Here is a 12,492-nt window from a genome sequence, read left to right on the forward strand (position 1 = left end):
TCCCAACCTGGGAGCGATCGCCCCCCGGGGGGCGATTTGAGATATTCAGGGGGGCGATAGAGCGAAGGGGGCGACAGAGAAAAGGGGGCGATAAGGGGGGCGTTTAGCATCCGGAAAACGAGAAATGGGTAAATGAGAAAAATAATAAAAGAGAAAAAAAATACAATACTTTCGATCGGATATCCATAGGATAATAAAAAGTAAATATATGTATACCAATGCAGGTAATAATAACACAAACATCTCGTCTAGTCACAGAGAGCTATGAATCATAATACAATTTAATTCTATACATTATCGTTATAATTATACATTATAACGAATTCTGCATTTTCCTTTGATCGAGCTTTCGTATTGTGCGATCATCGGCACAAAAGAGAAAGAGAGAGAAGTGGGATAAGAATGATGAGAAGTAGGTACCGCTCCTGCCGATCTGACTCAAACAAAAAGCGAACGGCCGAGGTTGTCGTCGCTTCAAATGCGGAGTCTTTCGTTCCCGAGTTTTGTATTGTGGTATATAAAGTTGTTTTGTTTCAACTGACAGTCATTGTGTTCAGTGAGTCAAAAAGTGCCAAGCCGCACACAATTGGAGAAGAACTCATCCTCCCAGCTGTCAAAGAGATAGTTGATACTATGTTGGGGCCCAGTCAGACCGGCCAAGTAACAGATACAGTTCCTCTAAGCAATAATACTGTCTCCAGAAGGATTGATGAAATGGGAGCGAATGTCGAAGATGTTCTCTACAACAAATTGAAAAGCAGAGAGTTTACTGTGCAACTTGACGAGAGTACCCTGAGTGACAGCACAGCTTTGCTGCTGTCATATGTCCGATTCATTGACAACAATGGAAAAATGGCCAAGGAAATGCTGTTTGTTAGAAGTCTGATTACTGATACAAAAGGATCTTCCATATTTGACGTCGTTAAGAGATTTTTTGAGGAAAAAGAGATTCCCTTATTAAATATGATCGCCTGTGCTACTGACGGTGCAGCAGCAATGACAGGACGCCATCGGGGATTTATTGCACATCTGAAACAAGCAGTACCTGGAATTTTGTGTGTTTACTGCGTCATTCACAGAGAGCATTCAAGGATTTGAGTGGGAGGTTGCACGATTCTCTTCCACTTGTCATAGATGCGGTAAATAAAATGAATAACCAAAGAATGATCGAATATTTCGTACACTTTGTGAAGAAAATGATGAGATATTTAATACATTGTTACTACATATGGAAGTCCGCTGGCTTTCTAAAGGCAATTGCTTAAGGCGGTTCTTCAGCCTCATGGATACTGTTATTGAATTTGTTAATACTACTGACCCCACACTGAGTACAGAACTACAAGAGAAGCGAAATGACATCGCTTACTTATCAGATATTTTTCAAAAATTAAATGAAATGAACCTGCAACTACAGTGGAAGAACATAAATATGGCCAAAGCGAAGGGAGTAGTCGGAGCATTCATTGACAAACTATCTATTTTTGAAGAAAATATGCAGAGAAGAGATCTGACCAAATTCCCCAACTTGAAATCTTCTTGTGTTGATTCTGAGGATCTTCAAACATACTGCCTTCACCTTCAAACACTGAAAGAAGATTTGCAGTCCCGATTCCAAGATTTGACTAGTCTGAAAGTGCCAACTTGGTTTATCAATCCTTTCAGCGTGGAAGTTTCAACGGTATGTCCTTCTCTTCAAGAAAACTTGATTGATTTGAGACATGATGTTGAAATTGAAAGTTTGTTTCGGGAGTGTGGTACGAAAGATTTTGGCCGCGGATAAAAGAAGTGTAGCCAATCTTGTGGAATGCAATCAAATTATTATTATTGGCATTCCCCACAACATATCTAGTGGAGAAAGGTTTTAGTTCTATGTGTATATTGAAAAACAGACAAAGAAATAGGCTCGACATAATAGAAAGAGGGGATTTGAGGTTGTTATTAACTAACATTGAGCCAGACATAAAGAAATTATGTGAGGGACACCAGGCCCAAGGAAGCCATTAACAATTATTTTACACACATATAACCATTTATCATTTTACGAAATGTAAAAATAAATAAATATGGATACTTACCTTTTGTATAGATTCATTAATTGTTTCAATTTAATTGGGTGGGGGAGGGGGCGATTGTAGTATTCATAACTGGTGAAACCTGTCTAAGGGGGCGATCGTGGGAAAAGGTTGGGAACCACTGTTCTAATCCATCTAATCGCTTTGCTCATTTTTAAATACATACCTAACATTATAATTTAAAAATAATATTTTCACCTATATTTAATAATTATGTACATAATTTAAAATAGATCACTTTAAAAAATACCTATTTTATATAAATCTATCTGTATTTTATTTAAGAAAATCGATGTTTCAACAAGAAAACTTTAAAAGTCTGTAGAGGATTATTTCACCATTTTTTACAGAATTCACAAAAAGCGAACTAAGCTCATCGTCAAACGTAGAAAGAGGAGTATCGAGGGTGGCGTCAGCCCCCTGTTGCATAATTATTTAATGTATAATGTATTAGCACAAAGAAAGAAAATTCCTACCAAATTAGATGTATCTGTTGTCTATTTGGACAGTTGGTAGACGGTTTTTGAGTAAGTTAAAGAAACTATATGTTAAAACTAATAACAACTGTGAAGATCAAGCTTACTTACTCAAAAATATGTCAAAATGTACAGAGTGGTTTTAATTTAAAACACTAATTATATTGTGTAACGTACAGCTTAAAAATATTTTTAATATATGTTTGATACAACAGAAATAAATTTAAAGTAATGTATGTACGTGAATATTCTGGAAATGTTTTAAAATGAGCATCAATTATATATACCTAATTAATTATTCTGGTTTTTTATATCTCTATTTTAAAAAATAAGTATTCACGTTCTTTATACACAATGATTTTGTAATTTGATCAATAATTTAAACTCTGTGATACATTTGAAAATAATTAATACAATAACATTAGTTCAGTAAAGTGAGTTGTTCCAGTTCGCCAATAAAAATTTATCATCCTTATCTACTTCTCGAGTGCAAATTCTTTAAGTTCCAGTCATTGTTCTTATTTGTTTTCAGTATTTCCTATAACGTGACATTATCAATCCACGATATCAATTGAAGGGCACAGGAGAAAACTCCGTCAGTCAAAAAAAGTAATTTTCGAGAAAACAACAATTTTATTGTTTTTTCAACTCTGAAGGCTAAAAAAATTAAAATGAACGTATAGAAAACGTTTTAATTAATTTATTGATAATTTTGTTAATATTTTTGCAGTAAAAAACGAGAGTAAAACCTAAACAAACTATTTAAAAAACAGTCTGAAGTCAATTCTCTCCATCATCAATTAGGGGGTCGTCAGCGTATTCGTCATCATTTGCTTCCTGTTAAACAGCGTCAGCAGTTAAATTTTGATAAAAAAGCTTTGCTTCGGGGTTTTTAAAATACTGGAATAAATAAAGAAGGTCGCGATATTTTGCAGCTGGTATTAGAAGTTTTCCATTGTACAAATTTTGTAACGGGGTAATTACTGCAGTGGCTGCGTCTTGATTTTTCTTTGATTTTTTGCAAGGTTTTTTTTTCAAGGGCTGAGGATGCATAACGTCCAAAAAAAGCATATTTATAGAACACAAGTCGTCCTTCAGTTGCCGAAATTTTTAACATACGAATCGATCTCGTGGGAAATGGACATTTTCGGGGATAAAGTGATGATAGGTAAGCAGTCCAATTTTGAAAAACTACATCTACTTCGCATTCAATGACTGTAAATGGAGAGGGTTTTTCCCGAGTCTTCCTTAGAACCTCCCTCCAGTCTTCTGGAACCTCTGTATAGGATTTTTGTTTAACAATGCTCATATTTCTATCGCATTCCATGTAAGAGTGCCCACTTATCGGATATATCATCTTAACTGTTTTAAAACATTTATCTTTTGTTACCAGATGATGTAAAAACCGGATAAATGTGTAACTTTTATTTTGACCCGCACATGAGTCGCAAAATATACAGAGTTCTTGCACTTCAAGGGGCAAAATTTTAAAAACAAAATGCCGAAACATGGAGTATATATACATCATCTGCGCCTTTTTTTGCCACAGACTCATCATACGTATCAAAAATTGCTTGCTGCGTTAAAAGTACATGAATATTGAAACAAACAAAATTCAGTTGGCGTCGATAGTGGACATTATTAGTTGTAATGATAGGACACGCTCACCTCTCTTTCTGCCTGTTTTGTTTGCAGATTCTGACTTGTTTCTCCTTTCTCAGTGGCATTTTTTGAGCTTCTCAAGCGCTAAAATTTGTGATTTAAAATAATCACATGTACTACAAGAGTCCTTACGTATAGGATAACCAAAGGAAAGGTTAAAGTTGTTCTCAAAAATCGCGCGAAATGATTCATACGAAGTTTTATGTTCTGGATAGTTAGTTAAGTACATGGTGTGTAGCTTTAAAATATTTAACTCAACAGGAAGGTAAATTTTGTTGGTGTCTTTTTGAGAATAGTGTGATTTTCTACCTTTAAAAGATTTCAAATAAATAAATACGTTTTGTTTGGTTTCTTGTGAAAGTTTGTGGGGTCTTGTTGAATGTTTTTCACGACAGTCAGTGGGAGATTTACCAGCACTAAGCAGAGCACCCCTTATGTACCTAACCTTATCCTCACTAATACCATGACGCGACATGAACGCTTTTAAGCAGACCTGAACATCACATACAACATTGTCTTTTAGCAAACGAACTCTATATGAAAATTAAGCAACGTTATACCTAGGATCTGCATTTCGAGGTCGCCTTTGAACTATAGGCAACACTGTAATGAGGCCACTCAAATAAGAATTCTGTTTTTCTCTATCTCCCAGCAGATTATACCCTCGAATGATTCGTTTTCGTCCCTCTTCTGGTATATTCTGAAAGCATTTAAGTCTTTTGCACAAACAATCCGGCCCAAGTTCGTGAGACGCTGATCGCTAATCTCTCATAACATCCCTAACTCGACCTGTTGTTTTTCGTTTCTTACTCATTGGTTTTCTGAACGAGTCATCAGTTTCACTGCAACTGTCTGAGTAGTCACTTTCCGTTATTCTTACACAGGTACACAAAAAACTGACAAATAACACGCTCTCGACAATACAAAGAAACAGCTTTGTTGCTGAAGAACAACTAACAGACTGACCAGTGTACAACACAAATCCCGGTAACGGATTACTACAATATTATTTGAGCCACGGGGTTCTTCCATACACGCGCATTAACTGACGGGGTTTTTCCACAGTGCCGCATATTTTCTAATGTGGATTTTAGTAGATCGACGGTGTTTTGTACAAAAGCTAATAAATGTTAATAAAAACTATTTGTTTGAAGCCACTGGATAGTGTCATCAGCCCATGTCTTGAAAAAATTGACCAACAGGGTTTTTCCCCAGTGCTCTTTAATTGCTTTATCTTTTTCTATTGTTAGTGCTTGAAAAACTTCCTTACTTCTTATTTTGGTAACCATAATTATAATAGATTTCCTGAAAAAAAAGCCATAATTTTAGATGAAAGTATACGGATAACGTACCCAGTCACAGATCTGTCATTGCAACAGCTGTCATCACTTAAACAACAAAACAGATAGCAGAAAGCCATCGAAAAATCATAATTTAGTGAGAATGGTTCTTACACAAGGATATATTAAACTATTTGAAAGCAATCAATTCGATTAATTTACATACATTGTAAAAAGTTAAAAACACTCTGTATATTAGTTTTGTTTTCTCACGAATGGACAGTATATGTATGAATCATTTTAATTTAAAGGAAATATGTGAGCAGCATTCTCTAAACCACTTTCAATATTTTTGTGAGTAATTCAATTCAGGAACCAGTTTTTAGTATGTGTAGCTTTTGTTTGTCTACTTAATGATACAAAATAATTTATTGTGCCGTTTAGTAGTAAAAAGAAGCAGAAATATTATTTGCGATAAAGACGCTTATCAAATTAGCTGTATTTAAAGTAATTTAAGTAACCGAAAAACAAGGTTTTACGAAAATCCGCTAACGAAATTATTCCACAGGCTGTTTCAAAGTTAGGATAAAAAACGGTTAGGACCGGCAGTCCAGTGGGACTGCCGGTAGAAGTTACACTTCTATACACGCATTATATATTTGGGGGTCAATCTGCACAATCATTACATATGTAATGCAATAGGTAACACATAACAGAAAGAGAAACAGAATTAATAACAACTTACTAACAATTAATAAACAACATTTGACCTGTAATAGCAGTATAGTAAATGAAAGATTGAATCAATATTTTGATGAAAATGTATATTTTATTTTCATATATGTATGAAAGGAGTTGAATGCAAAAATTTTTTTACACATACTCTGCAGTAAAATTCATTGTTTATTTTGTTATTAATATAAAAATACAATACAATACAGTGCAACATAATTCAATATAATAATACAATACAAATTAAAATGCAATATTCATAAGTATTTAAAAATGACAATAATATACATAACTTTTCTACTTACGCATATGTTTAATTTATCATGTAATAATATTAATAAAAAAGTCCTCCCCGACTGGGAATCGAACCTCGGTCTCCCGCGTGACAGGCAAGGATACTGACTACTATACTACCGAGGACATGACACAATCGGATTTCAAAATTGACAGTTCTGGGTCATACAGCGATTTATTGAGATTATTATTTTGAAATACAAAAAACTAATATAATTATGAACATTTAATAAATAATACAAAACATATCACATAAATAATAATATTAATAAATATTTTATATATTTTATATATATATATATATATATATATATATATATATATATATATATATGTATATATATATAATATTAAATATATATACAAAAGGAACATTTTTATATTCGAGAGAGGAAGAGAGAGAAAATATATCTTCTGTCTCTCTCTTACTCATTATCTTACATATGTAATGATTTCACAGATTCACTCCCATAAAAATTTCTAACGTGAAGCGCGCGTATAGAAGTATAACTTCAAAAGCCGCCTTTCGATTAACCCCGTATAAGTCAAATAAAAAATTTTATTAAAAAACTCACTATACCAAATTAAAATTTATAAATTTTTACAGAGTATGCTAAAAAAATAGGGCTAAAAATAAAAAACTTAAATACTTTGAATTGGACCAAAGTTGCGTTGCGTTTTTTGCATCTGAGTATATATTATGTATATTTAAATTTGGGAGCGCTAACTACTATGGTTCAGTTTCCTCGTCATATCTGGCTTCACTCTTTTTCACCATACATTTGTAGGTCGATACAGTGACTGTAGTGTAGCACATGGAGCAATAAATGAGAGTTCACTGTTTTGTTAGAACTAAGTGGTCAGTGCTAACTCTTCAGTTCAGTCCGAAATCATCTACAGTCTATAACTCTCTATTTGACCATCCCAAACCAAAGATAACACATCCCATACATCCCTATTCTTTGAGCAACATTATCGATAAGATGTTTTAATAGTAGAGTGGTGGCTGTCCTATATTTTAAGCTAAAATTTATGCCCATTAAAATTTTTTGTCTATTTTGCATATCATTTTTCTCAAAAGTTATCAGCTCTTTTAAAAAAATGCTCGGCTAATGTAATAGAACACTTAGATGATATAAGTAGAGAATATCTGAGAATATTCAATATAAGAATTGCTTATAAATTGTAACGATAAAGTTATTTTGTGGTATCGTTTAATACATTTATCTCAAATAAAATTTGATTTCTGTTTCAGATTCCATAGGCCTTGACGATTGCAAGGCATACTAGAAGAAAAGAAAATTACTGTGATGGGCGTAGTTGTAGTAATCTTTCCCATAATCGCTTACTATTAAAGAAAAAAACATAAAATAATAAAATAAAAAAAGACTTATGTTAGAACCATCAAAACTTGGAAAATTGTGTAGTTGTTTTTGTACATAAGTGATTTTTTATTACACAAAGTTTTTATTATTAATTATTATTATTAGTTATCAATTTTGGATTATTATGATTATTATAATTATTATTATTATACATAGCGATTGTAAATTTTTTCTTCTTTTTTCTGTTTTATGTTTATTGAGTTAAAACAAACACTTCTTATTGTACATACATAGTGCGATTATATATATACATAGTTATTAAAACTGTTTTGAACGTAAACATCACACCGATTAGATCGATAACTGGCAACACTGATTGATAACTCACTGCTATCTAGTACTGGTACGCAGAGGAAATGATATCATATACTCATTATTTGCAGCATTTTTAAATACTTTTTGCAAAAGTGGAAAGAGCTTTAGAGTTAATGGTTGAATATTTATATTGCCAACTTTTTTACTAATCTTAACAAATACAAAGGCCGTGTAACGTTTTGAGTCGTTAACTGAAGGCCATAACAGTTAGTGGAAGTCGCGTCACAGGCATGAAACGTCAGGAAGAAGTTATTCCAGACTACGGTCTGTAAACTCTAAAAACAATGTACAACTAAATAATATCCTGTGTACTCTTTGAGAACAGAACTCAATATTTTACTTTTATCGAAACGTTGTTGTGGACCAGAATTATGTCCCAATATCGAAGTACTGAGAATTTTTGAGTCCACTTCCCAACATTTAATCTTCTTTTAAAGTGTATCTTCTTCTTCTTCATGCCATCTCCTCTAAGAAGGTTGGAAACCATCATGGCAATTCGCACTTTCGATACCGCTGCTCTAAAGAGGTCAGCAGAAGTGCAGTTAAACCAAGCACTCAAATTGTCTTCTTCCGCGACCCTACCCTGTATTCTTCCTTGTATTATTAATTGCAGCAAGTTATAACGCTCGCCCCTCATGACATGTCCCAGATATTGCAGTTTTCTGCTGCAAAGTGTATCTGCTGGTAAGTATATTCAGTAATTTGTTCCATATTCGTCTTTTTTTGTGTTTTAAGTCTTTCTAGTTCCACAAATTTATAACACCTTCTCATGATTTATTTAGTGGCTGTTCAATCAAGTTTGTGACTCGATAGAAAAAGCAGGTTCTAATTGCTAAAATTGTTTTTATTAGTTAATATAATCTCCATACAATTATTCCAGTAATCTTCAACTCGAAGACGCTTCCAAAGCTGCTATTACCCCTTGATTCGATGAAAATCGTTTCACATAATTGAACTTTTTCAGATGTGAAAATAGCCAGAAGTCTATAGGTAGCTAATCTGCAGAATAGAGTGTACGTAATAGTGCAACAAAGTAAATTTACTGATTTTGGTGATCTTTTTTTTTGTGTTGAAGAAAAATGACTTTTTTTCTTTAAACCATTAGTTCTGTCACGAGTTTTTACATCCATATGGTACAAAAGGTTACAATAACAATTAGAGTTCGTGGTTTTAATAGATAAATAGATAACACTATACATTTCTGGATCCTAACTTGCTAGGGAACCGAAGTACCGGATTTACACCACTCTTCCGGTTCCTTTTGATTTATAATCATGGTGGTAGTCTTAAGTCTCATCTACAGTGAGTATCATAAAATCTTTTTATACAACTAAAACGGTCCAAATGTTTTGTTTCATTGTTAGTGAATGCGGCACAAATTGTGCACACAGTTTTCTGAGGTCCAAAACAAATTCTCACTGCTAATTAAATCCCTATTTTTCTTATTAGAGGTAAATAATCCTTATTACACTTTAATCAATCGTTCTGGAGCTGGTTTTGATGCTAGACATTCAAATATAAAAATTTTATCACTTCACCATATTCAATTGTTTCCATTGTAAAAAAAATTACTTCAACTTTGAACAGCTGTAAATTTCGAATGATTTTATACATCCATATAAAACTTCACACGTGTTTACCAAACAGCAATGCCATCTCTATAAAAATAAAACAATTATCTTAGTAGCGCCATCTCGTATCGAATGAGAAAATTTACTGAACAACCAGATGTATGTACATTGCTCTTATTATATAGACTATCTTCTAATGTTTGTTGGCATTATTGTACCGTACATCTCTATCTTATTTACTACAAAGACTCTGGATCTATCTTCATGTGGCAAATACGGCATTGGATCAAAATATATTTTTTAATGTCGATTCTGTAGTTTTGTGAGACAGCTTTGTCCGTACGGTTATTAGAGCAACTGAAGCTATAACAGATACAAGAAGAATTGATGACGGATTCGGATTCAGTATTAAAAATTAGTAATTGATAATTATAAAACCAGAAGTTTGCACTTTGGATTCCAAGAAAACTAGAGTCTCTGAAATAATATAGTAGTTGAGGTACTATTACCGTCTAAAATGTTAAAAAATGGCACATTTTCAACAATTCTTTGTATCTATTATACATATATGCCAATGAATTTTTTTTATATTACTATAAAATTTTTGAAGATTACAAATTTGTTTTTTTTTTCATTGTTCCTATAATTTAAAGATGGCGCCAAAAATGACTGCTCCATGGCGGACTGTTAATATCTGGAACGGCAAATCTGAAATATAGAATTCGAGAAGGGTTTTAAAAAAGAAAAATTGAAAATTCTTAAAAAATAAAATGAGGGACTTTTGAACAAATTATTCAAATATTGACTTTTTTTTCGACTTTTTCAGCCACAAAAATTTTATTATTACTTCTTTTGGTCAATTTTTTGTGAGAAAAAACTAAAGCAAACAAAATTCATCAAGGTTTATGAAAATCGACCGACTAGATCGGGAAATTTTGTGGCGGACCGTTAATCTCCGGATCTAGTCGGTCGATTTTAATAAACCTTGATGCATTTTGTTTGTTTTGATTTCCTCTAGTGTTTAAAAAAAGGTCAATTTTTGAACAATTTTTTCAAATTTCGGCCATTTTGTTTTTTTTTTTTAAAGAATTTTCAATGTTTCTGGTACACTATAACATAAAGGCACTTCTGTTTCAGAAGTTAACTGTCCGCCATGGAGCAGTAAATATTGGACGGACAAACAAATTTTGGCGCCATCTTTAAAATGCACGAACAAAAACTTAAAAAAAAATTTTTTGTTATCGCGAAAAGTTCGCGATAACAAATATAAAAGAATTCACGACTATAATAATATAAAAGAAATTTAATTGGGATATATAATAAATAAGGTATAAAAAAAATTGTTGAAAATGTGCATTTTTTAGCATTCCAGGCGGTAATAGTACATTAATCTTCTTACTTAACATAAAAATAAAAATTGGGTATATGAAGTATTATAACATGTAGCAAATACGTGAATATTTTTCTTCTTATAAACTAGACGACAATTTGGTTGAATGTACTATACCTAGCGAGTACCTACTGCTTCACACACCTTATTTAGATCCATGAACTTCTATTAAACTTAATATTGTCGCTCCTATAAACTTTCATTATTGTCCAGACTACTCATACGTTTAGAGATATTATTTAAATAATTACTTTATTAAATATAACCATTTTTGCAAAAAAAAAATCTTCATCTTAATCAAATATAATCGATTAATCAAAAATTTCCTCGAAATCAAGAGTACTACTACTAGAACTGCCAATACGATCTTACCAATTATAACATAAGTGTTAGAAGTTGGTAACAACACCAAATAAAATTAAATAAAGTAAATACCAGAAACGCTAATTTACTCCTCTTGTATTTTGTTTATTTTTTATCAACATTTTATTATACTTATGGCGCATACTGCCGAATACCAATTGTTCACATAAAATGATCAAAATTGGACATTCTATATAAATCATAATTCTTTTTAATTTCTGATATTTAAAAATTTTATTCTGTTCATATTTTAACTGTGTATGTTTAGATTTTTTTATTATACATATTTTAAAGCATTTTCGAGTATTTTTTTATTAGTTATTACATGTTCCCAACTATTTAAAACCAACTAAAAGACACAATAAAAATAATAGAGGACCTGGGAATGAAAATTTGATAGAAATCAAATTGCATATTTTACAAGGAAACAATATGTTTGCTACCGAGAAACATTTAGATTCGTTATTGTGGATGTGATATAACATGACTACAGGAGAAGCCATAGTTAGAATGCAGTGTTGGTCTTACGACGCGCAGCGATGCCGCTCTAGTCGGCACAGTGGTAGGTGTGTGGTAGTTTGGAGATAGACTGAAAAATCAGAACCGTACGCGCTTCGTTGCAAAAATCTTTATTCTTTAATTTACCTGAATTATATAAGAGAATAAACAAAAAAAAACAAATTAATTTTATAAAAAATGTCTATACATCGAATATCTAATACCTCGTAATACTTGTATAAATCTTCTTCTTCTAATGGCGCTACAACCCTTTGTGAGTCTTGGCCTGCTTAACAATGTTCTTCCATTCTGCCATGTCGGATACTTTCCTTCGCCACTGCCTGATGTTCATGATTTTAAGATCCCCCTCTACGTCGTCTATCCATCTTTTACGGGGCCTTCCTCTTGTTCTGTTTCCTTGGGGCTTCCATCTCTGGACTACTTTTACAGCTCG

At 32.5% G+C, this 12,492-nt stretch overlaps 1 protein-coding gene across 10 annotated transcripts in view; it reads left to right on the plus strand.

Moving 5' to 3' along the window:
• The window catches only part of LOC140444955 (uncharacterized), a 607,786-nt gene extending 595,948 nt beyond the window's left edge, over positions 1 to 11,838 (plus strand). For 9 of the 10 annotated variants that reach the window (XM_072536671.1, XM_072536672.1, XM_072536675.1 and 6 more), the window contains one exon: positions 2,423 to 2,603. In XM_072536671.1, coding sequence (XP_072392772.1) covers positions 2,423 to 2,588 — 166 coding nt within the window. In that variant the 3' untranslated portion in view covers positions 2,589 to 2,603. Of the gene's footprint in view, positions 1 to 2,422; positions 2,604 to 7,771 lie in introns of those variants that run through there. The other variant, XM_072536678.1, reaches the window with a different exon arrangement.
• Positions 11,839 to 12,492: the final 654 nt, after the last annotated feature.

This window comes from Diabrotica undecimpunctata, chromosome 7 (assembly GCF_040954645.1).
Source record: "Diabrotica undecimpunctata isolate CICGRU chromosome 7, icDiaUnde3, whole genome shotgun sequence".
Taxonomy (NCBI): Eukaryota; Metazoa; Arthropoda; class Insecta; order Coleoptera; family Chrysomelidae; genus Diabrotica; species Diabrotica undecimpunctata.